The following is a 25,121-nucleotide window of genomic DNA, read 5'->3' on the forward strand; positions in this document are numbered from 1 at the left end:
GCTAACAGAACATGGGCCACTGTTGTTGCATACATAAATAAACTTTTCTGGCACCGCACCTGGGGATTTCTGTCTGGGTTATTCCCAACAAAAAGGACTCTGGTTTTGGGGGGAAGTTAAATAAAAACTTTTTTTCAACTCATTATAAATCATTTCCCCTTTTTTTACCTTTCTACATGTTCACCACATATGAAAAAAGTTCCTCCCATTTCTTTACATTTCCAACACAAATCTGATTCTGCTTTATACATCTTAACCAACCTACTCAGAGTTAAATACCATCTATGAATCATTTTCGAATCATTCTCTTTCAGAGAATGACACACAGTAAATTTCAAATCACTTTTCCAAAGTTTCTCCCAGAGGTTTAGGTCTATATTGTGTCCTATATCTACAGTATTGCCCAATTGTCATTGATGCTTTAACTAGCTCATCTTTTGTTTCCCATTCTAATAAAAAAATATACATTTTAGACAGGAGTTTATCCTTATTTTGTAGCAGTTCTTTTTCGAATTGTGAGCTTTAGTCCCATACACCCCCTTTTTTGTCTACCTTAAACATATCATTTATCTAGTGGTATTGTAACCAATCCATAACTAGGCTCCTTAAGTGTTTTTCTTTCTAGCAGATTTTACATTTCTCCCAGACTCTATACAAATTTTTCCTGAGAATGTGGTTCATAAAACTCATGGCCTTCCAAATCTAAAATGTCTGCATTATCCAATACAATCCATTCCTTTAACCAACACAAACAAGCTGCCTCATAATACAATTGCAAGTCTGGCAGGGCAACGCCTCCTCTTCCTTTTGTATCTATCAAAATTTTATATTTAATTCTTGGTTTTCTCCCCGCCAGATAAATTGGGGGGGGGGATCCATTTTTTGAAGCAGCTTGCATTATTTACAGTCAGAGCTGATTGGAATAAAAACAGCATCCTAAGAAGTACATTCATTTTCAAGTCTTTCTTAACCTCCTTCCCCAATTTAATATAATTGTTTACAGATAAGTTGAGGTTCCTTGCTGTTAGCTGAATTCCCAAATATTTGACTTTTTAAACCTATTTTTAAACCAAACAACCTTTCTAAAACATTTTTTCAACTGCTCATCCATGTTTTAACCAACATTTTGGTTTTGTCTGAATTTATTTTAAAACCTGCCACTTCTCCATACCTTTTAATTTCTACTAGAACTTTGGGGGTGCTATCCAATGGTTGTTCCAATGTTGATACCACATCATCAGCAAATGCCCTTAATTTATAGATTCAATACTTTAATATCACTATTTCTCCTTATATTCTGAAGCAGTATTTCTAACGTCCAGATACAAATGGGCACCATTGGTCAGGGGTGATGGAGAGCTGGACTCCCAAAAATATGTGGAAGGCCATGGATTCCCTGTGCCCATTCTAGGATGAATTGACGATTGCCTTGGATGCCCCTCAGTCACAAAAGCAAAACTGAATACAGTGGTGCCTCGCTAGACTAATTTAATTCGTTCCACAGGTCTATTCTTATAACGAAAAATTTGTCTAGCGAATCCCATAGGAATGCATTGAATTTTTTTGATATATTTTTTTGCCCATAGGAACGCATTAATTGAATTTCAATGCATTCCTATGGGAAACCGTGATTCACTAGACGAATTTTTCATAAAACGAATTCGTCTAGCGAGGCAACCTCCGCTCGAAAAATCCTTTCTTTAAGCGAAAATTTTGTCTTACGGGGCGTTTGTTAAGCGAGGCACCACTGTACTGTAAATAGATGGAGTGTCCCAAAATGAAGACTGTCTCAGGCTACAACCCTGTACACACTTGCCTTGGAAGAGGACTTAACTTGTAAGCAAGCACATCTGGCATTCTATAGGTTTTCCTCTTTGGATTGAGTCAGTAAATGCTTTGCCACACGAAATAGAGAATATTTCCACCGAGCCTCTCTCTCTACCTCTTCCAGTTCCGTCTGCACTTAAGGAATATTGGAGGAAGATAATGATGTGGAACATAGCTGTATGGTTTATGCATGTGCAAATGTCTGAAGCCTTTTCATTAAATTTTATCCTCCTTCTTGCTCCCCCACCCCACCCTGTCACCTTAAAGCGCTCCAATTACCTGTACCGGCAAGTGCTCCAGTTTGCGAACCAGTATCCAAATGTGAAAGTTACTTCTTGGCGCATGGCAACGATATGGGGAGGAGCGAGCCTTTTGTCGACCTACTTGCAGAGTATGCAGGATTTAATGGAAATGAAGGACTGGCAGTGGGATTTCTTCATTAACCTAAGTGCTGCGGACTACCCAATCAGGTACTGTGATTCACTCCTTTTGGAACTAGTTATGGTTTCCATGTTATAAGAATTGCCTTGGCTGGATCTGACTTAGGGTTCTTCTAACCCAGTGTTGTGTTTCCAGCAGTGGACAGCCAAATAGTTTTGACAACCTTCCAGGAAGCAAGGCAGTAGTCCAGGCACGGCCAGCTTAAAGTATCAGCATTGTTATTTAAATATGTATGCTGCTTTTCTACCCAGGTATGCCCAAAGTGGCTTACAACACAATAGCAAAAAAATACATCTCAATGCATCATTACAGTAATATGTAGTCTAACAGCAACTCATTTCACAACATAACTTGACAATCCAATTTTCTTTTAAAATCATTTGGATAATAACAACATTGTAGCATTTAAAATTCATTATAGAATGGGCAATGATAATTAAACTGAAAATGAATTTGTATGTTTTGTGCTGAAATATATGAACTAGAATAAGAAAAGATGCAACTTTTCAGTGCAGACAGGTATTAATAAATGGTATAACCAGGAGCCAGTTCATCAAAAGCACCAAGTGCATGAAATGGCATCCAGATTGCTTATACAAGGGCTGCCAACCTGGCACCCGTGGGCACAGAGATGCTTACAGAGGCCTTCCCTGGTACCCAAAAAGATTGCCAACCCCTTCCTCAGAGCCCGCAGCAGATGATCTCTCAATGTTCCACTCACTAAGGCCAAATCTGCACTATACATTTAAAGTAGTGTGATACCACTTTAAACTATTATGGCTTCCCCCAGAGAATTCTGGGAGCCATAGTTCATTAAGGGTGCTGAGAGTTGTTTGAAGACCCCCTGTTTCCCCTTCACCAAGCAACATTTCCTAGAACTCCCTGGGAAGAAGGATTGACTATTGAACCACTCTGGGTGTGTTTAGTGGGGGAAGGCAGAGTTTGACCTCCACTTTGCCTGACCTTGCCTTTACCCTCTGCTTTGTCGGACATTACCTTGTTAGGACTTGGCCTTTCTTTGACCAAACTTTCCTTGACCTGGTTCTGGAACAGGGCTGTCAGCGTGTGGCCGGATGTCCCCTGACTCTCCGCCTAGTGCAAGTTCCCACTTGAGCTAGAATTCCGTCCTGCAGTTGAGGTCACCGCCTGGGACAAAACCAATATGTCCTATAAAAGACCCATAGCTTCGCATCTGCTTTGCATGCAGAGGGTCCCGGGTTCAAACCCTGGTAACTCCAGTAGGGCTAGGAGAGACTCCCTCTCTGATACTCTGGAGAGCCCTTAACAGTCAGTGCAGACAATACTGAGCTTTATGGAGCACTGGTCTATGTTCCTAAAAAATAAGAGCTAATCAAAAGTGGAACAATTCTGCCTTGGCAGGTTGGGTGCTCTTCTTTGATGAAGATATTTAAACAGATACTGACAGGGGTGCTGTGATTGCAAACTCCCTGCATTGCAGATCCTGAATTGAGCAGCAGGGTTGGCAATATGACCTGCCAGGTCCCTTCCTTTTCCATGATTTTGTGGTCCTAGGGGTGTAACAAGCATTGGAGAAATAATAATAATAATAATAATAATAATAATAATAATAATAATAATAATAATGTTTGTTGTTTAGTCGTGTCCGACTCTTCGTGACCCCATGGACCATAGCACACCAGGCACTCCTGTCTTCCACTGTCTCCCGCAGTTTGGTCAAACTCATGTTCGTAGCTTCAAGAACACTGTCCAACCATCTCATCCTCTGTTGTCCCCTTCTCCTTGTGCCCTCCATCTTTCCCAACATCAGGGTCTTTTCCAATGAGTCTTCTCATGAGGTGGCCAAAGTATTGGAGCCTCAGCTTCAGGATCTGCCCTTCCAGTGAGCATTCGGGCCTGATTTCCTTCAGAATGGATAGGTTTGATCTTCTTGCAGTCCACGGGACTCTCAGGAGTCTCCTCCAGCACCATAATTCAAAAGCATCAATTCTTCGGCGATCAGCCTTCTTTATGGTCCAGCTCTCACTTCCATACATCACTACTGGGAAAACCATAGCTTTAACTATACGGACCTTTGTCAGCAAAGTGATGTCTCTGCTTTTTAAGATGCTGTCTAGGTTTGTCATTGCTTTTCTCCCGAGAAGCAGGCGTCTTTTAATTTCGTGACTGCTGTCACCATCTGCAGTGATCAAGGAGCCCAAGAAAGTAAAATCTCTCACTGCCTCCATTTCTTCCCCTTCTATTTGCCAGGAGGTGATGGGACCAGTGGCCATGATCTTGGTTTTATTGATGTTGAGCTTCAGGCCATATTTTGCACTCCCCTCTTTCACCCTCATTAAAAGGTTCTTTAATTCCTCCTCACTTTCTGCCATCAAGCTTGTGTCATCTGCATACCTGAGGTTGTTGATATTTCTTCCGGCAATCTTAATTCCGGCTTGGGATTCATCTAGTCCAGCCTTTCGCATGAATGATAATAATAATAATAATAATAATAATAATAATAATAATAATAATAATAATAATAATAATAATAATATGCTAGGTGAGATTGTTTAGAAAACCCCTTTATGTACTCCAGATGGGCTTGATAGACTTTTTACTGTGAACAAGCTGATGGCTGGTCTTTAAGGAAAGGTCAAACCAAATAATATGCAAGTCAGGGGAGTTGTTTTGTGCTGTCATGAGATGCATTTGCTTCTTAGCTCTTATCCAGAGTACAGGCTTCTCTCTGTTCTGGGTAGTGAATTTCCCGGTAAGAAGGAATGTTCTTCTTGTTTGTTTTTAAACTGTACCCACCCAGAGGTGCCCTAAGGTCGGAATCAAGGAGGTTGGTTTGTCCTTTCTGTTCCTGCCTACCCTCAAAGGGAGGAGGGTGGGGAGGCTGGAGGCGGGAGACGGGAGATGTTAAATCTGGCAGCCTCAAGAAAAGCCGCTTCTTTCACAGTGTCACGGTTGGGCTGTGGGCAGCAGTCTGGGGTGAGCTGGGAATAGGGGTGGAGGAAAAAACCCATTCAGTTTGCATTTAAAGGTGAGACAACTGAATTTGCACTTTCTGAAACAAATAGGAGAAAAGAAACACAGCCAGCCTTCGCAATCTGCACTTCTCTGAATTTTGCAGTGCCAAATAAATGTTTACCAGAATGCATATGCTGGGGTAAAGGGGGCATAAAAATGCATCTATCAATGCATGGGAGAAAGTTGTTTCGCAATAATGTGTATATTACGAGAGGTTCGCGCTAAAATGCTGATGAATTTTCAAGAGGGGGGAGTTGTTGTTGTTTTTTTCCAAAAGCAAACTGATGTGAAGAACGTAAGACTGAGAATCAATGGGGAACCAAAATGGGCAGATTCACTCACCCTAGTTGGGAACCAACAGCTGTAGGGCAAGCTGGCAGCCAAAGCCAAAGGACAAGTGAGTCAAGATTGATGGTCCACAGAGGCAGGACCACAGAATAGCAAAGGATGCAGGAGCACACCTGAGCTCAGGAAGACCCATGTTGCTCAAAAAAGAGGTGGGAAACCTTTTTCAGACTGAGGGCCACATTCTCTTCTGGGCTACCCTTCAAGGGCCACTTGCCAGTGGTGAGTGGGGCCAGATCCAATACTGGGTGGAGCAATTGTTTTAAATTTCACAGTCTAAATGTCCTGCATCACCCCAGCAATCAGTCAACATTATTTGGCCAATGTGCCAGGATTAGTCACATTTTGACTACAAAGGCACTCTTCTCTGAACACCAGGAATAATTAAAGTGTCTGCCAAAGGAGAGCCCCCCCCCACAAAAGCATGATGTTGACCCCCCCCAAAAAAAAGGGCAGATAAGGCATCGACAACCCCCCTCTCAAAAAACTTTGGTTCAAACTTTTCTTTTCAGATCTTTCTGTCCAGAATTTAAGACAATTGTGCCTAATAGCTGTATTGACTAATCCTCCTGATAACAAGAAAAAAAGCAAGACTAAACGATGAGTGTTTATTGTCTCAGTGAAACCACAGTGGACAGATTGCCTGACACCACTCTGTTGACTTGAGCTGTTTGCTAAATGTGATAAGCAAAGCTGTAATTTACATTGAAGCGTTGCTGTTCAGCTTTCACACGAGCTTTGCAAAACCTTGAAGGGGAGAAAAGTTATTTTATAAAATGCAGAAATGATTGGATGCCTTGCGGGGAAAGTTCCCTAGTTAACCTAGCTGTCATAAAATAAAATAAAAAATGTAATAGCAATGGGAAATGAATCCAGTTGGCTAGAGATGCACATTTCAAATGCTGTTCTTCCTTGTTTGCAGTATTCAGTGACTGAATGTGCTACAGGCACAAAGCCAATGAGAATCTGCTCTACTCTGCCTTGGTCAGACCCCACCTGGAGTCCTGTGTCCCAGTTCTGGGCAGCACAGTTTATGAAGGATATTGACAAGCTGAAACATGTGCAGAGGAGGGTGACCAAGATGGTCAAGGGTCTGGAAACCATTTATTTATTTATTTATTTATAGCCTGCCCATCTGGCTGGCTGGATTTCCCCAGCCACTCTGGGCGGCTTCCAACCGAATATTAAAAACAGTACAGCGTCAAACATTTAAAACTTCCCTAAACAGGGCCACCTTCAGCTGTCTTCTAAAAGTAAAATAGTTTCTTATTGCCTTAACATCTGCTGGGAGGGCGTTCCACAGGGCGGGTGCCACTACCGAGAAGGCCCTCTGTCTGGTTCCCTGTAACCTCACTTCTCACAATGAGGGAACCGCCGAAGGCCCTCGGTGCTGAATCTCAGTGTCCGGGCTGAATGATGGAGGTGGAGACGTTCCTTCAGGTATACTGGACCGAGGCCGTTTAGGGCTTTAACAGTCAGTACCAACACTTTGAATTGTGCTCGGAAACGTACTGGGAGCCAGTGTAGATCTCTCAGGACCGGTGTTATGTGGTGCCGGCGGCCACTCTGAGTCACTAGTCTAGCTGCCGCATTCTGGATTAATTGCAGTTTCCGGGTCACCTTCAAAGATAGCCCTACGTAGAGCGCATTGCAGTAGTCCAAGCGGGAGATAACCAGAGCATGCCTTATGAGGAACAATTGAGAGAGTTTGGAACATTTAGCCTCTAGAAGAGAAGACGGAGAGGTGAAATGATGGCCATCAAATACCTGAAATGATATCTGGGTGGTGGAGCAAGTTTGTTTTCTGCTCCAGAGGGTAGGACCCAAACCAGTGAATTCAAATGACAAGAAATGAGATAGACAACACTAATTTAACTCTCCCTCACTTGATGACATCCTAGTTTATTCTGATGCCCCAGAATTCCATGTTACATTTGTCCATCAACACCCCAGAGAAAACCAACTCTACGCAAAGCTGGAGAAGTGTGCTTTTGGCCTCACCCAAGTTGAATTTGGGGGATTGTTACACCCCAAGTCATTAAAATTGATCCCCGAAAAGGTCAGGCTGTCCACACCAAGAATTGTGAAGGGGCCCAGCATTTACCTGGCTTCACAGATTATTACTGGTGCTTTATCCTCAAATTTGCCACAATAGTCATGCCATTGACAGATTTGTTGTGAAGTCAGTCCATCTTCGACTGGGCGCCTGCAGCTCAAAGTGCTTTTCTCAACCTCAAACAGGAGTTCACCATGGCATCTATGCTTGTCATTTCAGATCAGACAGAACCATTCATTTCCAATGCCTCCTCTGTGGTTGTTGGGGCAGTCGTACACCAATCTCAACTTCTCCATCCACGTACATGTTTTTTTTCTCAAAAACTGCCCCCCCCCCCACTGCAGAATACATCTTACTTGCAGAAATGTGTACAGTGGGCAAGACTGCATATTGAAAATGTGTTTATTTGCACTACAATGCTGATGAACTTCCATGAGGATTCTTTAAAAAAGAAAATAAAGTATAAATGGATGCAAAATGTGGACAGCTGAATTTAAGATTCAGGAGGGGGATTATCGGGTTGCTTTTGTTTTTATTATGTACTAGCTGGCCCTGCACGTGTTGCTGTGCGTTAGTCTGTGAAATGGAGGGTAATAGCCGCCCTTCAGATCCCCCTGAGCCTCAGAGTCCCCCTGAGTCGAGGCGAGACACTGTGGAGAGGGCAGGTTTCATCCCTGTGTCTCCCCCCCCCCCGTTCTGACCCATTATGTATCCCTGCCCTCTATTGCCCCCACACACACACACCTCCACTTGGCCTAGCCTGGAAAGCGGCCTAGTCTGCAAAGCCGAGGGGAGATATTATGGAGAGGGCAGGTTTCATCCCTGTCTCTCCCCCCACCCTGTTCTGACCCATTACTTATCCCTGCCCTCTATTCGCCCCCCCCCCTACCTCCACTTGGCCTAGTCTGGAAAGCCGCCTTGGTGGTTTCAGTTGCTTGGTTGATGATGATGTCATTTGGTTTGTGAGTGTGGCTTAGATTTCACAGGAAGGGAGGGGGTGTACTGTGGGAGGAATTCCACTTGAGGGCGCTGTTTGACTTGGTGGAAATCCAGGTCTGTACCTGCCCAGGTATGCGATTTGAGGGATTTTTGTCCCCAACAACGCGCGGGGAGTGGCCTGGATCGTTGTGTCAAAATTTCAGGACGATCGGTCAAGCGGTTATGGAGAAAAGTGGAACCTGGATTTTCATGATTTTTACATTTTTATATATATATAGATTTTGTGTTTTTATATTGTGACTTTATGTTGTGAACTGCCCTGAGACCTGTAGGATTAGGGCAGTACAGTCGAACCTTGGATCACAAACGCCTTGGTACTTGGACATTTTGAATCCTGAACGCCACAAACCCAGAAGTTTGCGAATGGTCTTTGGAACCCAAATATCCAACGGGGCTTCCGCAGCTTCCAATTGGCTGCAGGAGCTTCCTGCAGCCAATCAGAAGCCGTGCTTTTGTTTCCAAAAGTTTTGGAAGTCGAATGGACTCCCAGAATGGATTTCGTTCGTCTTCCAAGGTATGACTGTATACATATTTAATAAATAATAATAATTTTTTAAAAAAATGAAAAAGCGAGAGAACCAAAATGGACAGATCCTTCCATCCCTACCTACCTGGGACTCTCTGCATTAAAAGGGGACCCACTTTCTCTGCAGGCCCACAAGAACAGGAATGAATCTCATGAAAACAAACTCTTCCCTCCGCCCACCACCACCCAAAAAAGTATCAACTGAACAATCTGTGGAAACCCAGGCCAAACCCAGCCTTTGTTGTTAAAGCAAACATTTTCTTCCCGTCAGTGAAGCAATGAAGGAAAGGGGGAAGTATCGAGGTTAGGAAGCTAGTCCAAAGAACTGCAGGGCACATCCCACCAAGTTGATATGAGAGAGGGAGGGAATTAAGTGAAAATCCATGCACAGGCAGGCCAGGCCATTGGTGGTGCCTCGCCTGTGCCCGAAGCTCTCCCATCTCATTTTGGAATTGGGAAAGGCTGGCCAGGCCATGGCTTATTAATACCGCAGTCCAGACAGAACAGGTGGCGTTCATTTCTGAGCATTCATTCAGCGCTTCTGACAATCACACAGTCCTCACCTTCAGGATGCCTCATCTATACCAGCCACACAGGGAAGGGCTGTAGCTCAGTGGCTGAGCATCTTCCTTCCATAACAAAGGTTCCAGATTCTATCCCCAGCATCTCCCGGTAGTGCTGGGTGAGACTTCCACGCACAATACCCTTCCGCACACAGTCCCTTAGCAAGCACCACGTGCCAGAGTGATGTGTACATCCAGCCACAAAGCAGTGTGTTTTCATTCACCGTAAGATTTCACTGCCCTGTTTAGAAAGATGCCAAACACTCTGGTGAAACCCTGATAAGCTCTGAATAACCACTGGGGCTTCGAGTTTATCCAGAATACACACCGCATGTTTTCCTTTCCATCATTGAAGAGCCAGAGCAAATTCCTGGGCCGTCGCTATCAGCATTCCCCACCCAGCCGATGCTTCGCCCAGCCCCTTGATCACTTTCCCCACCAAGCGTGTAACTGTTCAGAAGATCCCAGCTTCTTGCAGGAGCACACAGAAACGATTCTGATACCATTTTATCTGCCTGTGTTGCAGCTTTGCACCAAGGTGATGCTTCTTTCCTGCTGTGGAGGCAAGGAGAATTATATTTTGCTATATGATTGCCATGCCGGTTTTTTTTAATAATTAAAAAAACCCACACCAAGAGAGGGTTTCCCAAATCCTTATCTTTGTTCTACAGATGTTGGGGTTGCAAATCCTGGCTTGCAGCCAAAATTCACTCCCAAAATTAGGATGGGCTGCCTCTTACTGCACTTCAAACTCATGAAAAGCTGGGATATGGGGAATGAGGCATCCATTTAAAAAGACAAACAAACTAGGGTTGGCATCAGTAGAGCAGCATTCAGGGCCTAAGCACCCCAGGAGGGCATACAGATGAGGCCCAGTCCTCTGATCACAGACCTGACTTCTCTGGCAGCAGTGGCAGGGTCTGAGAAGCAGCCCAGCATTTCAGATTTCCTGTAAGTCACCCAAGAGATGTTGGCATTGAGGGCAACTGAAACGAGAGGCAGTTTGCAACTACAGTCATATCTCAGGATACGTCCGCTGCATGTTGCGTCTTTTCAGGTTATGGACATGCCAAACCTGGAAGTCCCGGAACGGGCTACTTCCGGGTTCGGCACGTCAGTGACCTGCGTGCATGCGCAGAAGTGCTAAGTCATGCTTTGCACATGCGCAAAAGCGCTGCATTGCGTCACGCGCGTGTGCAGATGCAGCGCTCATAGCTGCCAAGTCCGGATCGTAAAGATCCGGGATCGGCAGCGCGCACATGACCGGAAGTTGCGTGACGCAACTTCCGGTGGCGCTTCGCCCTTCTATGGGCATCAGAAAATGGCGGCGCCGGCGCCGGAAGTCGCTTCCGCGCATGACCGGAAACACGTAAAAGCGACTTCCGGCGCCGGCGTCGCCATTTTCTGATGCCCATAGAAGGGCAAAGCGCCACCGGAAGTCGCGTCACGCAACTTCCGGTCATGCGCGGAAGTGACTTCCGGCGCCGGCGCCGCCATTTTCTGGTGCCCATAGAAGGGCAAGCGGCACCAGAAAAATGGCCGGGTAATTCTCCTCCACTCATAGCTGCCAAGTATCCCGATTTAAGGGACAATACCGGGATTTTCCGCTAAACGGGAGACCGCCGGGAAATGGTAAGAAAAAAGGGGTTTTCCCGGCGGATACGGGATACTTGGCAGCTATGAGCACTTCATGTTGCGGCCTTTTCATGTTGTGAATGGGCCGCCGGAACGGATCCTGTTCGCAACAAGAGGTACCACTGTACCTACCACGAGTGCTGCTGCCCACCACCACCAATAAGTGAAGTTTGGAAGTCAATGATGTCAAGAGGGAAATGACACTTTGCAGGTGATCGAGGGGCAGGGACTTAAAACTGAAGGCAGCTCTAGGCCACATCCGCACCATACGTTTAAAGTGGTATCATACCACTTGAAGCAGTCATGGCTTTCCCCCAAGGAATCCTGAGAACCATAGTGTGTTAAGGGTGCTGAGAGTTGTTCGGAGACTCCTATTCCCTGTACATAGTTCACTGGGAGGATAGATTTACTGTTATACTGTTCTGGGAATTGGAGTTATAAGAGGGGAATAGGGGTCTCCTCAGCACCCTTAACAAACCGCAGCTCCTAGAATTCTTTGGGGGAAGCCATGACTGTTTAAAGAGTGGTTTAAATGTGTGGTGCAAATGGGGTCTTGAATTGGAACAGGGCTGTTCTGTTCCATCCATAGATGTTACCCACCAGACAGCTAAGTTGATGGTGGGTCCAGCACCTTGGAGAGCTCAAAGTGAGCAAGTTGCTCTTGCAAAGGTTGGAGGTGAATTGAGGAGGAGCTGCTATTAAAATGCCACCATAAATGTCTTTGATGTTCACTGGGGTCATCCAAAATAGCTGAAAGGTGGGAGTTTCTGGACAGGTAAAAGGAAGCCATCCTTCACATAGTACAAAGATAAGCCAACAACCACAGTGGGAAACTGGACTTTGGCCTTTATATAAGATTTTAGATTTGATCCAGCAGGACTCTGGTGCATTGCTGACACCATCTATCTAGAGGCTGCTGTCAACTGGCCATGTAAGCAATCTCCATGGGACAGACTATGTCCTCCAGGGATGATGGGAGCTGTAGTTCAGCAACTAAGTAAAAAAAGCATGTGCATGAACTTGTGTTTTAATCCATTATTATTAGCGGTATTCAGTTTAGAAAAGGTTCTGGGCCTATTAAGAAATACTTACTTGGCACTAGGAGGCAGGATTTCCCCCACCCCATTAACCAAAGACATTTCAAGGTTCCTTAGAATATAACCATAAAACATTCCAAGCAAATGAAGTTCTGCTTTCTAAGGATAATGAGACATTGAAGGTCTTTATGAACTCTCAGCTTGAATAAAACTAATACCCCTAGTTAGATGAAGAAACCCCCAATAGAGGATTTTCATCAGTGACTGAGCCTCTGTTTTCCTTGCTTTCCATGGAGCATTTACATATCACAACATTTTTTTGGCTGAAGTCCAGGAGATCGTTTTTAATTTTGAACTCATTTTCTTCTCTTACCCTTGCCACATTCTCTCCTAGTCCTCCCTGGGTTGTCATGTAAGCTCGAACCGATGTTTGGTTTTTGCTTTGTTTTTAATGTAATCTTCAAAAACTTCTCTCAGTCTAAACTTGGCCATCTGAGGAATGATACATTTAGAGAAAGAGCCCCCCGAGGTTTTCAAAGTGGGTTCCTTGGAGTAGTAAAAGACTTGTACACCTTTTTACGAGCAAGGGCAGCCCGATATCAATGGCTGCTGACCACAATGGCTATGTTCTGCCTCCACTGCCAGAGGTATTATGTCTCAGAATAGCAGCTGCTGGTAGTCGTAGACAGGGAGAGTGCTGTTGTGCTCAAGTTGCTCATACGAGGAAACCACCACCTGCTGTTTATAGCATAAGAGCGTAAGAAGAGCTCTGCTGGATTGGGCCAGAAGACTTCTCTCTTTTTTTAATTAATTAAACTTTATTGAAATTCAAATCAAAACAACTCCAATCAAAACAAACTCAACTCATAAAAACATTCTCCTTCCTTGGTGGTCATCTGTCATGGACGCTTTAGCGGAGATTCCTGCCTTGCAGGGGGTTGGACTAGATATCACTTGGGATCCCTTTCAGCTCTAAGATTCTATTATTCTGTTATAATAGAATTAAATGTGTGTGTGTGTGTCTGTGTCTGTGTGTCTGTGTGTGTGTCTGTGTGTAAAGATCTGTTGAAACCGTTCAAATACTTACAATAAAAACAGCATGTTAAAAACAGCACCTTTCATTAGAAGTAGTCAGCATACCCTCAAACATTTCTCCAATGAAAATAAGGACCTCCCTTCATCATCATCATCATTAATATCCCAGCCACTCTGAGCAACTTCCAACATACAGAGGACCATAATAAAATATTAAACATTTTTTTAAAAAATCTTCCCTATACAGGGCTGCTTTCTAAAGGTTATATTAGTTACTTAGCTCCTTGTCTCAAGGGTCGCATAACTCCATACCCTCCAACATTTCTCTGATGAAAATAGGGACATCCTAAGAAAAAGTGAGCGGGACGCAGGTGGCACTATGGTCTAAACCACAGAGCCTAGGGCTTGCCGATCGGCAGATTGAATCCCCACGACGGGGTGAGCTCCCGTTGCTCGGTCCCTGCTCCTGTCCCCCTAGCAGTTCGAAAGCACGTCAAAGTGCAAGTAGATAAATAGGTAGCACTCCAGCGGGAAGATAAACGGCGTTTCCATGCGCTGCTCTGGATCACCAGAAGCAGCTTAGTCATGCTGGGCACATGACCCAGAAGCTGTCTGCAGATAAACACCAGCTTCCTCGGCCTATAGAGCGAGATGAGTGTGCATGCAATCCCAGAGTCATCCGCAACTGGACCTAACAGTCAGGGGTACCTTTACCTAAGGAAGAGTGGGATATTCCGGGATCAAATCAGAACTGGGATGGCTTCTGTAAATCTGGGATTGTCTCTGGAAAATAGGGACACTTGGAGGCTCTGAGAGTCAGTTCCCCAAAGCCCATTGGAACAAAAAGGTATTCACCTGTCAGCAGAGGGACAAGGAGGGAGTCAGTTTAGCTTCTATAGGGAGGGACTTCCAGTTTCTGGAAGCAGCCAGCTTCTCCTGCTTTTTTCACTGGGGCTATTCTATAGATTTAGGATTTTTGTTGTTGTAAGTGTTCTTTTTATATTTGGGTATTACGCTTTATGGGTTGTTTTCCACTCAGTCCTGCTCAGGTTAGACCTGTTGAAATTACTGGCCCAGAGAACCATGTTCATTAATTTCAATGGCTCTGGACTGAGTAGGATTAACACTGAGTTGTATTCAATTCTAGTCCTTCTCAGGAATATACCCATTGAGATTAATGGACATAACAAACTTCAGTTGACATTAATGAGCCTGTTGGGTATATTCAGTGGATAGCTAGAAACTGGAAATAAGCACATCTAAACAGATGTACAAAAATGGTATAACATAATTTGGGACATAGCATTTAATGAAAAACTGATGCAATAATTTTCTGTGGGTAGAGGGAGAGAACTGGAGAGACTTTTATGGCAGTCTGGTGGTCATTTGTCCAGCCCAAGAACAAAGGCGCTACAAAACAAACTGTACTTCCATAAGACATTAACATTCTCCTCCATATTGATGAAACTTCCACTTTCTCTCCACTTCTGCTCCTGCATGAACCTTTACTATTATTGTTTACATCTGACTATGCTTTGGGTTGTGGGAAAGGGTTTGTAAATTTATTAAATATAGGAGTGAAATAGAGGGGAGAGAGAGAAATTAATGAGCCTGTTTATTTGAGCAGAGCTTGGATACAAACTTTTAAAAGTCACAGTTAAAGACTCTTTTACGTAGCAAGTGACTAATACATTGAATGAATAACAATAATAAATAAATATAATTAGCTCTTCATCGGGGAACGCTGGCAGTAGAGGCAACGGTTGAGAATTTTGCATAGCTGCTGTGTTTTAGGATTGTGGTATTGAAACATAGTTCAATGAACAGATCGCAAGAAACAAGAGAGCACAGCATTTTCTTTTTTAAAAAATGATTATTGCACTTGTTAACTTGTTAAATTCATTCTTGGAGTAAACCTGAAGTAGGAAAGTAAAGATAATCTCTGAAAAGCTCATCCGAGCACGCCGGTGTTTGCCTAGAAACGAACCCTAAGATGTCAGCCATTGAGGCCTTTTCATGTGGAAAGATCGCTAAGTAAATTCCCTAAATGTCTATTCATCCCCCATAAGATGGCAATTCAGTGAAGCAGCAAATGTGAAAATCGGCAGGGCTTTACGATAGAGAGGGAGAGAGAATGTGTGTTTCTTCCCCTGCAAATGCTAAATTGAAATGCAGATTCTGACCCCGGGAGACTTTTAAAGCTCACTTGAGTGAGCATCAAAGGAAGGTCTCAGGCTTCTGCAATCTAGCCATTTAGGTTGATTGATAGACAGATACTCCAATTGGTCTGGACTTAGTCAATGGTTAACTTGTTCGTTATTCATCAGGGCAATAATGAACTGTTCCTTGAGATGATTGGAGAGTTTGTAAATGCAGGCTACTTAGGGGGGGATCACTGTGTTGATAATGTTCCCTGGCTGGGTTTGCTCCCTTGTGCAACTTGGAGTACGAGTCATTTTGCTCCACAGGCAAAGTATTCAGAAGGAATTGCCGCAGCATTTGAAAAAGAAGTTCCGTGTTCCCGACTACGGGCATAGAGTGACTCAGAGCACATTTTCGTGGATAAACCGCTTCAAATGTGCCTCTTTCCCTTTTTAATGTCCAGCTGGGTGTATATATACAAGTGGAACCTGCAACTCAAAATCCCACAAGCTCAGGGGGCAATAATGCTTCTTGAATACCAGTTGCTGGAAATTCTGTTGCACTCAGGTCCTGCTTGTGAGCTTCCCAGAGGCATGTGGTTGGCCACTGTGAAAACAGGATGCTGAACTAAATGAGCCACTGGCTCTTCTTATTTCTTGATAGTGGAACCTTGTTTCCTGGAAGGGTTTCAAGCTAGCTAACCATTCCCTCCTTCCAGTTTCCCATTTTTTCTTTTCCAATTAACCATCAGCATTCTGTGACTACCGAGCATGCTCAAACCTCAATGAGTTGTTGGGAGCTGAGCTGCCTTTTTAAGAGGGATAGGGCTTTTTTTTGGGTACTTCTGCAAACTTTAGGGTTCTCCAGAGCATGTCTCTCTATCTATCTTTTTAAATAAATATTATTCAGTTTTATAGGGAAAAATATAGAGTTTAATACTGTATCTTTTCCTTTAAAAAAAACCACAAACCAAGACTTATCTAGATACTATAAAAACACAAAAGGGGGGAGGGAGAAAGAGAGAACAATTAAATAATTAAATAAATAGAAGAGAATAGAAGATGTTAAAAGAGAAAGATAGAGGAATAAGATTCAGAATGTAAAGAACTTCCACTTCTTCATCTGCCTGCTATATAAAAACAATATTCACTTTGTCCAATCCAACATAACACCCAACCAAGCTTCTTTCTATAAACAAACATTATACAGTGGTACCTCAACTTACAAACGACTTGACAATAGAATTTTTGACTTACGAATGGGGGTAATGGTCGCGCGCTTACGAATGTCTCGACATCCGGGGGGAAACCGCGGTGGTTTTAGATAGGGATTTTTCGACTTACGAATTTTTCCGTTTTCAATGCATTCCTATGGGAAATCGCATTTCCAATGGCGTTTTTCGACTTACGAATTTTTCAACTTACGAAGGTGCCTTTGGAACGGATTAATTTCGTAAGTTGAGGCACCACGGTATTCATTCCTCAGATCCAGATATCATTATTTCTTTTTCTTTTTCACACAAAAAGTTTCTTTCTCTCTTGCTTTTAAATTCCAGATCGACAGTGCAACCCTTCCCCAAAAAGTGTTTGGTGGCTCCTTAAAGACTAGCAAGTTTATTGGCATAGGCTTTTGTAGATACCATAATAAATCCTTTAGTCTTAATGCACCACAATACTCTCCCGAGTGACTGCTCATTTTAAAACCTTCTTAGAGCTGCTCCTTTCCCCCACCTGCTGCCTCCAAGCACTTTGAAAGGATGTGAATAATTTTGCAGGTGTGCTCCCTTCACACTTGATGTCAGTTTTGTACTTGTGCTTTTCACAAGGCTGTAGTTTTGGAGTCAGGACCGTTCAGAGCTAGGTAAAATGAACGGGCAGGTGTAATTCAGTTTTTTTAAAAAAATATGTATAGTTACCTGAACTACATTTAAAATACAAAATAACAGATAATCTGAATGGAGAAGCATCTTCAATATGAAGTGAAAATCTGTTTGCATAAATTGCTATTGAATTTTCAGACTACAATTTAGTCAGCGATGTCTTTCAGTAATGTAACATTTTATCTTCTTTTACGAGGGGGGGGGATCCCTAAGATTTCATACAGGAATTTGAAATACAAATACACTGAATTTTTGTTTCAATAAGAGAAAGACGCAAAGAGGCTCTCCTGGAATATGCCTCACATGATATCAGTGAGTAGGCAACATCTGCTTGCAAATCTGAACTTACATTCAATGGTAAAGTTCCTGGTGTGTATGACTAGTCTCTGTTTTAATTTTTTGTCCCAATCATTTCACAGGACAAACGACCAGCTCGTTGCCTTCCTTTCCAGATACCGAGACATGAACTTCTTGAAGTCCCATGGAAGAGACAATGCAAGGTAATGTGGCCTTTTCTGTGCCTCTCAGTATAATAATAAAAATTTGTGGTGATACTTTTCATTTCTTCTTTGTTTGCAATCCAGGCAAAAGTGTGATCAATAAAACCGGCACTTTCAACTGCAGTTTTCCCGAGAAAGATGTACAGATAGAAATAGAAATAGAAATACAGTACTTTATTGTCACGGTACCACTTGTTTATAGTGAGATTAAACGAGCCCCCCCCCCCAATCTCTCAGTCCTTGTTACACTTTGTGTGCTGTCGTACGACCACCAACCCCAAACGTCAGCTGCAATGTTGCTGTCTTCCATTTAGCAGCTTCATGGCCCATGGGTAGAAACTGTTCTTTAACCTGTTGATGTGGCTTATCATGCTTCTATAAAAGGTGCTGGCCAGGGTGTGAATCATCCCTGAGAATGTTCCTTCTGAGGCAATGGTCTCCCATGATAACATCTAGCAGACTCAGGGGACAGCCCACAATATCGTGTGCTGTCTTCACCACCCTCCGTAAGGAGTGTCTGTCCATGGCTGTCAAACCAGCATTTGTTGTTGTTTAGTTGTGCCTGACTCTTCGTGACCCCATGGACCATAGCACACCAGGCACTCCTGTCTTCCACTGCCTCCCGCAGTTTGGTCAAACTCATGTTCGTGGTTTCAAGAACACTGTCCAACCATCTCGTCCTCTGTCGTCCCCTTCTCCTTGTGCCCTCAATCTTTCCCAACATCGGGGTCTTTTCCAGGGAATTTTCTCTTCTCATGAGGTGGCCAAAGTATTGGAGCCTCAGCTTCAGGATCTGTCCTTCCAGTGAGCACTCAGGGCTGATTTCCTTCAGAATGAATAGGTTTGATCTTCTTGCAGTCCATGGGACTCTCAAGAGATCACTTTCTATCGTGGACCGATAGAAGGAAATCATTGCTGTCCAACCACGGCATCATCTGTTGACCTATTTCTCCTGTAGGCAAACTGGTGTTTTGGGTAGTGCAGAGCCAAGCATTCTCAAGACAGAACGCTTGGATCAGAGTTTGAGGGTGGCATTCAAATTATTTGTGTGCACACAGTGGAGGCTGGCTCATGAGAGTGAATGGGGCACTACCCCACCAACATCAGTCTATCCCAGCCTTAATTCCTAAAAAGAGCAAAGTTGAATGTCAAGCCTGGGCCATGGGTAGAAGTTTGAGATGCAGCCTTAAACCACGGGACCAACTCATTATTTAGGACCAATGAGTAAGTCAGAAGCAAAGGACAAAGAAAGATACAGGAACAGATATTTTTTTTAAAAAAATAATTTTTATTAATTTTTAGAAAAAGAAAACACATACAAAGTATACAACATAAACTCTGTCCCTTCATTTTCCCTCCACCCACAAGCCCACCTCTGCCACCAGTGAGACCCATGGGTATTGGGGAACAAAGGGGTCCATTTTAAGCTGGGTTTGACCTCCCCCCTCCTTCCTCCCCCCTCATCCCCCCCCCTGCCACTGAGAGGACAAAGGCGGAGGATCTCTGGGGATTGGCTTATCCCCCAGCTATTTCTTCACTGTACTGGAAAAAAAGAAAAACAAGGAAAAAAGGGGGGGGGGAAAGCAAAAATATAAAAAGGGGGGGAAAAGGAAAGAAAAAAAAAGGAAAAAGGAAAAATATTAATGGCTTCCACGACTCTCCTCCTCCTGGATTTCCCAACCTCTTTACATAGTTATGGCGGGTTTTCTAATCCAATTCAGAATCTTATTCTTATAATATTAACACAATCCTCCTCCTTCTTCATGCTGTCCCCCTCTGAGCCCCCCCCCCTGCCACTGGGGTAGCCCGAGGAGTCCAGCAGTCAAAAGGTTCCATTTTTGTGTCTGGGTTTCCCTCCACCCTTCCCTCTCCCCTCAAGGCACCCCCTGCCACTGGGTACCAAGAGTAAGAAGGGGGAGACAGGCAGTTTTCCACCCAAACACCTCCTGATCACCAAAATTATTCAAAAACAAACTCTAAGCATATTTCCTCAGCCATTCTTTTTACTCCCTCCAGAAAGCTCTTAACCTTAAACTATAAAAATCTCTCCTTCTCCCCCCCCCCCAATGTCCCTCCTCCCAATTGGATCAGCATATCCTTTAACAGGCCAAGATTCCAACACCGTTGTTCATAAACCAAAAAAAAGTACCTTAAACTAAAATTTTTACCCCACACCAATTCTTTCCCACATCCACTTCCAGACCTCTGCTCCTCCCTCTTTCTGCCTTTCCCTCCCTTCACTAACACCATTCAACATTTCAGTCTCTCCAGGATTTTCACTTCCATCAATCTTCTCCTCACTTTGCTTCTCCTTGTCGGCCTCATCTCTTTGTTCTGATCTTTGTTTTTCATCATCCAACACATATTTTTTATGGTCTGAATCAGTCTCCAAATTGTCCTCAAATTGTTGCTCCTCACACACAATCTCATAATCAAAATTGTCCTCTAAATCTTGCTCTTGCACCTCATTCTCCTTTTCTGTTGGATTGAAGCATTGCCTTTCCTTGTAGATATCTTCCCATGTTTGTAGATAGCCCAGCACAGCCTCCTGGAAAGCTCGAGAGAATTTTGTTTTCATAGTTCACTTGACCACAGGCAGACCAGAGATAAGGGCAGAAGGGTACTGGAAAATTCCTCTCTACCACGTTGTCGGCTCCATCTTGGCTGTTCTTATCCTTTGTCTTTAACCTCATCAGATTTCAAATTTACAGTCCACTTAAATCCTTTTAAAACCTTTTGAATCAATTTTTCCAATTCACAGGAATAAAATCGTCTTTCTTAGTCCTTTAACAATTTGACAGCTTTTGACAGCTGTCAAAGCGTCCTCCCCCTTGTTGCTGCTGAACCTCAAGGGGCAACGACACCGGGGGCTGGGGAGGTTTGGAAAAGTCTTTCTTTCTCTCGGGTCCGCAATCTTGAAAGAAGTTTTCCCTTTTCGGCTTGGGAATATTTAATGCGCCTCCCGATTGTCCATTTGGAAGAGATCGGCTTCCGTTACTTTAGAATCTCTTCCTATCTTCAAATTTAAAATTTTTAAGATCCGAATGGAGATTTGACTTACTTTGAAGAAGTCTTTTATTTCCTTGGAAGAATCCGCCGCTTGCAGGCTGAGGACTCGGAGCTTCACTTCAAGGAGGTAAGATGAAACCCAAAAATGGCTCCCGCGACTCCACTCCGCTGGCTCTCGATTGCTCTACTGAGCTCTCGGGCAGCAGAGGATTCGCGTCCGGAGCAAACAGCTGGGCACTATGTCACCGGGACTCTCTACCCGGTGTTTTTTCGGGGAGTCCGCTCGCTCTGCGGACTTCCCCCCCCCCCCTCCACGAAGCCAGGGACTTCGGAGTACGAAGTCCCTGCGTCCAACTTCACCAGCGCGACGAATCGGAAGCCGAGATACAGGAACAGATCAGGGAGCCATTATTGTTTAAACAAGGCTCCGCTGCGACAGGAAGTCCTCTTATACTGTTTCCTGTCCTGGGGGGCAGCCTGAATCCACCCAGGGCCTGAAGGTCCTTCACTGAGAAGCCGGCGTTTGCAATTCAGTGGCTGACCACGCAGGGCAGTCACCCACAGATCCCAGTAGCTCCTGACAGTGGGGAGGTGATGCCGTCTTCCCAAAACCCACGTTATCTGCCCATTCTATGCGAGAACAGGCTGTGATTGCTCAGAGATGACATTAAAAAATGCACTCTGACCCAGCTCAGGGGCACCATTCATTATCCACCTATTCTACAATTTTAGACCAGCTGTTGAAATAAGATTCCAGAGCTAAGCCAGGCACAAAATTGAGCCCTTTTCGCACTATCCAGTTAAACGGTGGCAGATTTGAGAAGGCTTACCACTTCATGCATATATATCAAGTGGGCTGGGGGAGAAAGAATGGTGGGCTGGGGGAGATCTCTGTCTTTTTGTCACTAAAGTGACAGTGTTGTCGTTTTATTTTCTTGCAGAGTATCAGTCTGCTCAAAAATATGAAAAGCTATATGTTTATCTACTCTAATCTGGTTTCTCTTTTTTTGCAAAGAGTTTCCTGAGATCAGCTTACATATTTTATCTCTCTTGCTAATACAGTTTAACCATATCTTAGGACAGTACTGTGCCATATTATTTTAAGGAGAGACTGTTACTTATCATTCTCAATAGTGCTGAACTTGGATGGTCTCGTGCCAATCCCTTTGCAAGTGACACTGGGCCACCCAAAATATGTTGTTGTTCTTTATTCTGTGTTTCAGGATACAAATCCTTCCAGGGTTTCAAGTAATATTAAGACTTATTAGTAGAATCACTATATTATCACAGTAACTATATTAAAACAAAACAATTCATCCACACCATACATTGGAAGTACATTATTTCACCCAAATTATTCTGGGAACTGTAGTTTCTTATGGGTGTTGGGAATTGTAGCTCTGTAAGGCAGGGGTTCCCAAACTAAGGCCCGGGGGCCGAATGCGGCCCAATCACCTTCTAAATCCAGCCCGCAGACGGTCCGGGAATCACCATGTTTTTACATGAGTAGAATGTGTTCTTTTATTTAAAATGCATCTCTCAGTTATTTGTGGGGCATAAGAATTCATTCATATTTTTTTTCAAAATATAGTCCGGCCCCCCACAAGGTCTGAGGGACAGTGGACCGGCCCCCTGCTGAAAGTTTGCTGACCCCTGCTGTAAGGGGTAAACTACACATCCCGTGGTTCTTTGAGGGAAGCCGTGTGCTTTAAGTTTATGTTGTAGGTGTGACTTAAACCCTTTCCACACTGAGCAGTTGGTAAATAGATGCTGCTGTGCAGAAGAAAGTCCAGCTGTGGGAAGCTGTTCAGTGACTTTTGCAACCCTCTCTCTCTCCCAGAACCTTTCCTTCATGGCAGTCGGTGATAGATATGTTTGGGCTGTGGGAAGCTGGAGCAGGCTTTCCTGGTTTCCTGAGATTTTTCCCATAGCGCACCACATGGTCCCAGGTGTAATGTCTACGGCAGATCCATTCCTTGATCTCATGGTTGTGGAACTACCAAGAGGGACCCTCCCTGCCTATCAAAACACCCAGCAAAATTTGTAGGAGCGGAGGTGGTCATTTGGCTATCAACTCACTGAGGGCTGTGTGAGCACACCTTGAACTGGGCCCAGAAATAAGCCAACAACCAGCCATAGACCGGGGCCAACAGTCTTGGCCTCTTGCAAAGAACCCTGGGAAGTGTAGTAAGTTCAAGGTGTTGTTGAGGAACCCCTATTCCTTTCACAGAGCTACGTACAGTTCCCCGGAAAAGAGGATTTGTTTGTTAGACTACTCTGGGAATTGTAGTTATGCAAGGGGAATCGGGGTCTCCTAACAACTCTCAGCGCCCTTAGCAAACTACAGTTCCCAGGATGCTTTGGGGGAAGCTGTAACTGTGAAAAATGCTGCTTTAAATGTCTGGTGCAGATGTAGCTTAAATTGTTTAGGGCTTTGAACACAAATGTGAATGCAACTTGAATTGGGCCCAGAAATTAACTGGGAATGCATTGCTTCATTTTGACTGGCAGGTTTTGCATTAGCTGGCATTCCTGTCAAACGATGGAGTTAAATTAGAAAGGCAATAAGAAAGGGTTGTGGAGATATGCCTCCCGTTCACTTCTGACTCTTGTGATCATTGCTCCTCAAACACTGTCAAAAGAAGAAATAAGAGCATGAATTATGACCGTTCCACACAAAGCCATAAGATGCTCACCTCGGCTGGGACAAGAGCAATTTGGATGAATTAAATCTGCTCATCTTCTCATTAATTTAATATTAAATTGTGCTAATGTGCCACTTGGCCTCTCTTCTGGGGAATAATAGGTTGGGTCTTTAATGGGGATTCTGCCTTTGGAATACATAAACAGTTAATTGCATTTTAGGATGTACTGTGATATATAGGTAGGGCTGGCATATCAGTTTATGTATTATTCAGAATCAATTATCTCTTCATAAAAAAGAAAATAACTGAAAGTGCTTCAAATTAATTACAAAGAAAGCAGTAACAAACTTGAGGGGTTGCGATGGAGAACAGTCGGATTTCAGGAACACATCGGTTCAGGAGAGCTGTTCTGGAACAATCTGTTGGCAGGAAGTGGTTGGGCGAAGGGAGAATGTTCCCACAAGTTGAAGCCCCCTCCCCCCAAGCTGCTGTTCACTTGCAGAAGAGAATGGCGTTGCATGGTTTCAGGGCACTGTGGTGCTGGGATGGGCCCCCTACATCGGAGGGGGTAGGAGGAGTTATGACAGGCTTCCTCCAACTCGGCCCTCCAGCATACCTGCCAAGTTGCTGTCAGAGAAATAAGGGACCGGGCCGGAAGTACCGGTAGCAGACCAGAAGTAGCGCTGCTGCCATTTTGGAACTGGGCGGAGCATGCTCAGAAGTGACTTTTGATGCTGCTTTGCCCAGTTCCAAAATGGCCACCGCGCCAGAAGTCGCACTGCAGCCATTTTGGAACTGGGCAGAGCAGCATCAAAAGTCGCTTCTGAGCATGCTCCGCCCAGTTCCAAAATGGCCGTCGCGCCAGAATAAACCGGGGGGAAACAAAAAAATCCTTTTTTTCAGCTAGGAACAGCTGGAAAAATGGGGATTTCCCAGGGAATACGGGAGACTTGGCAGCTATGCCCTCCAGATATTTTGAGACTCCAGTTCCCATCATCCTACTAGCTAGGGATCATGGGAGTTGTAGGCCAAAAACATCTGGAGGGCTGAGTTTGAGGAAGCCTGAGTTATGGCATAGAGAAGAGCATAGGGGTCAGCAAACTTTTTCAGCAGGGGGCTGGTCCACTGTCCCTCAGACCTTGTGGGGGGGCCGGACTATATTTTGAAAAAAAAATATGAATGAATTCCCATGCCCTACAAATAACCCAGAGATGCATTTTAAATAAAAGGACACATTCTACTCATGTAAAAACTGTTAGGAGATTCATTCCCCGTCTGCAGTCATAGGGTTATTGTGTATCATATGACTGTATGTGTTTTCATTTCCACAGAGTGGAAGTGACGTAGACAGGATGTTTACCTTGCTGTGTTCCTAAGTGGGACTGTTGTCTCCTTTGTCCTCTCTCTTTACTGGCTGTGATGCCAGAGAGAGGGAGCCATGATGTAGAGCTCCCAGTTTGTTTATATGTAAATAAAGCAGTTAAGCCT

General features: G+C 44.1%; 1 protein-coding gene across 2 annotated transcripts in view; it reads left to right on the forward strand.

Annotated features, from left to right (window-relative positions):
- Nucleotides 1–25,121, forward strand: part of XYLT1 (xylosyltransferase 1) — a 175,932-nt gene that overhangs the window by 122,313 nt on the left and 28,498 nt on the right. For both annotated transcript variants that reach the window (XM_035130694.2, XM_035130697.2), the window contains 2 exons: nt 2,095–2,297; nt 17,899–17,979. In XM_035130694.2, the coding sequence (XP_034986585.2) occupies nt 2,095–2,297; nt 17,899–17,979 (284 nt within the window). The remainder of the gene's footprint in view (nt 1–2,094; nt 2,298–17,898; nt 17,980–25,121) is intronic.

The sequence above is a fragment of the Zootoca vivipara genome, chromosome 14, assembly GCF_963506605.1.
Source record: "Zootoca vivipara chromosome 14, rZooViv1.1, whole genome shotgun sequence".
Lineage (NCBI taxonomy): Eukaryota > Metazoa > Chordata > Lepidosauria > Squamata > Lacertidae > Zootoca > Zootoca vivipara.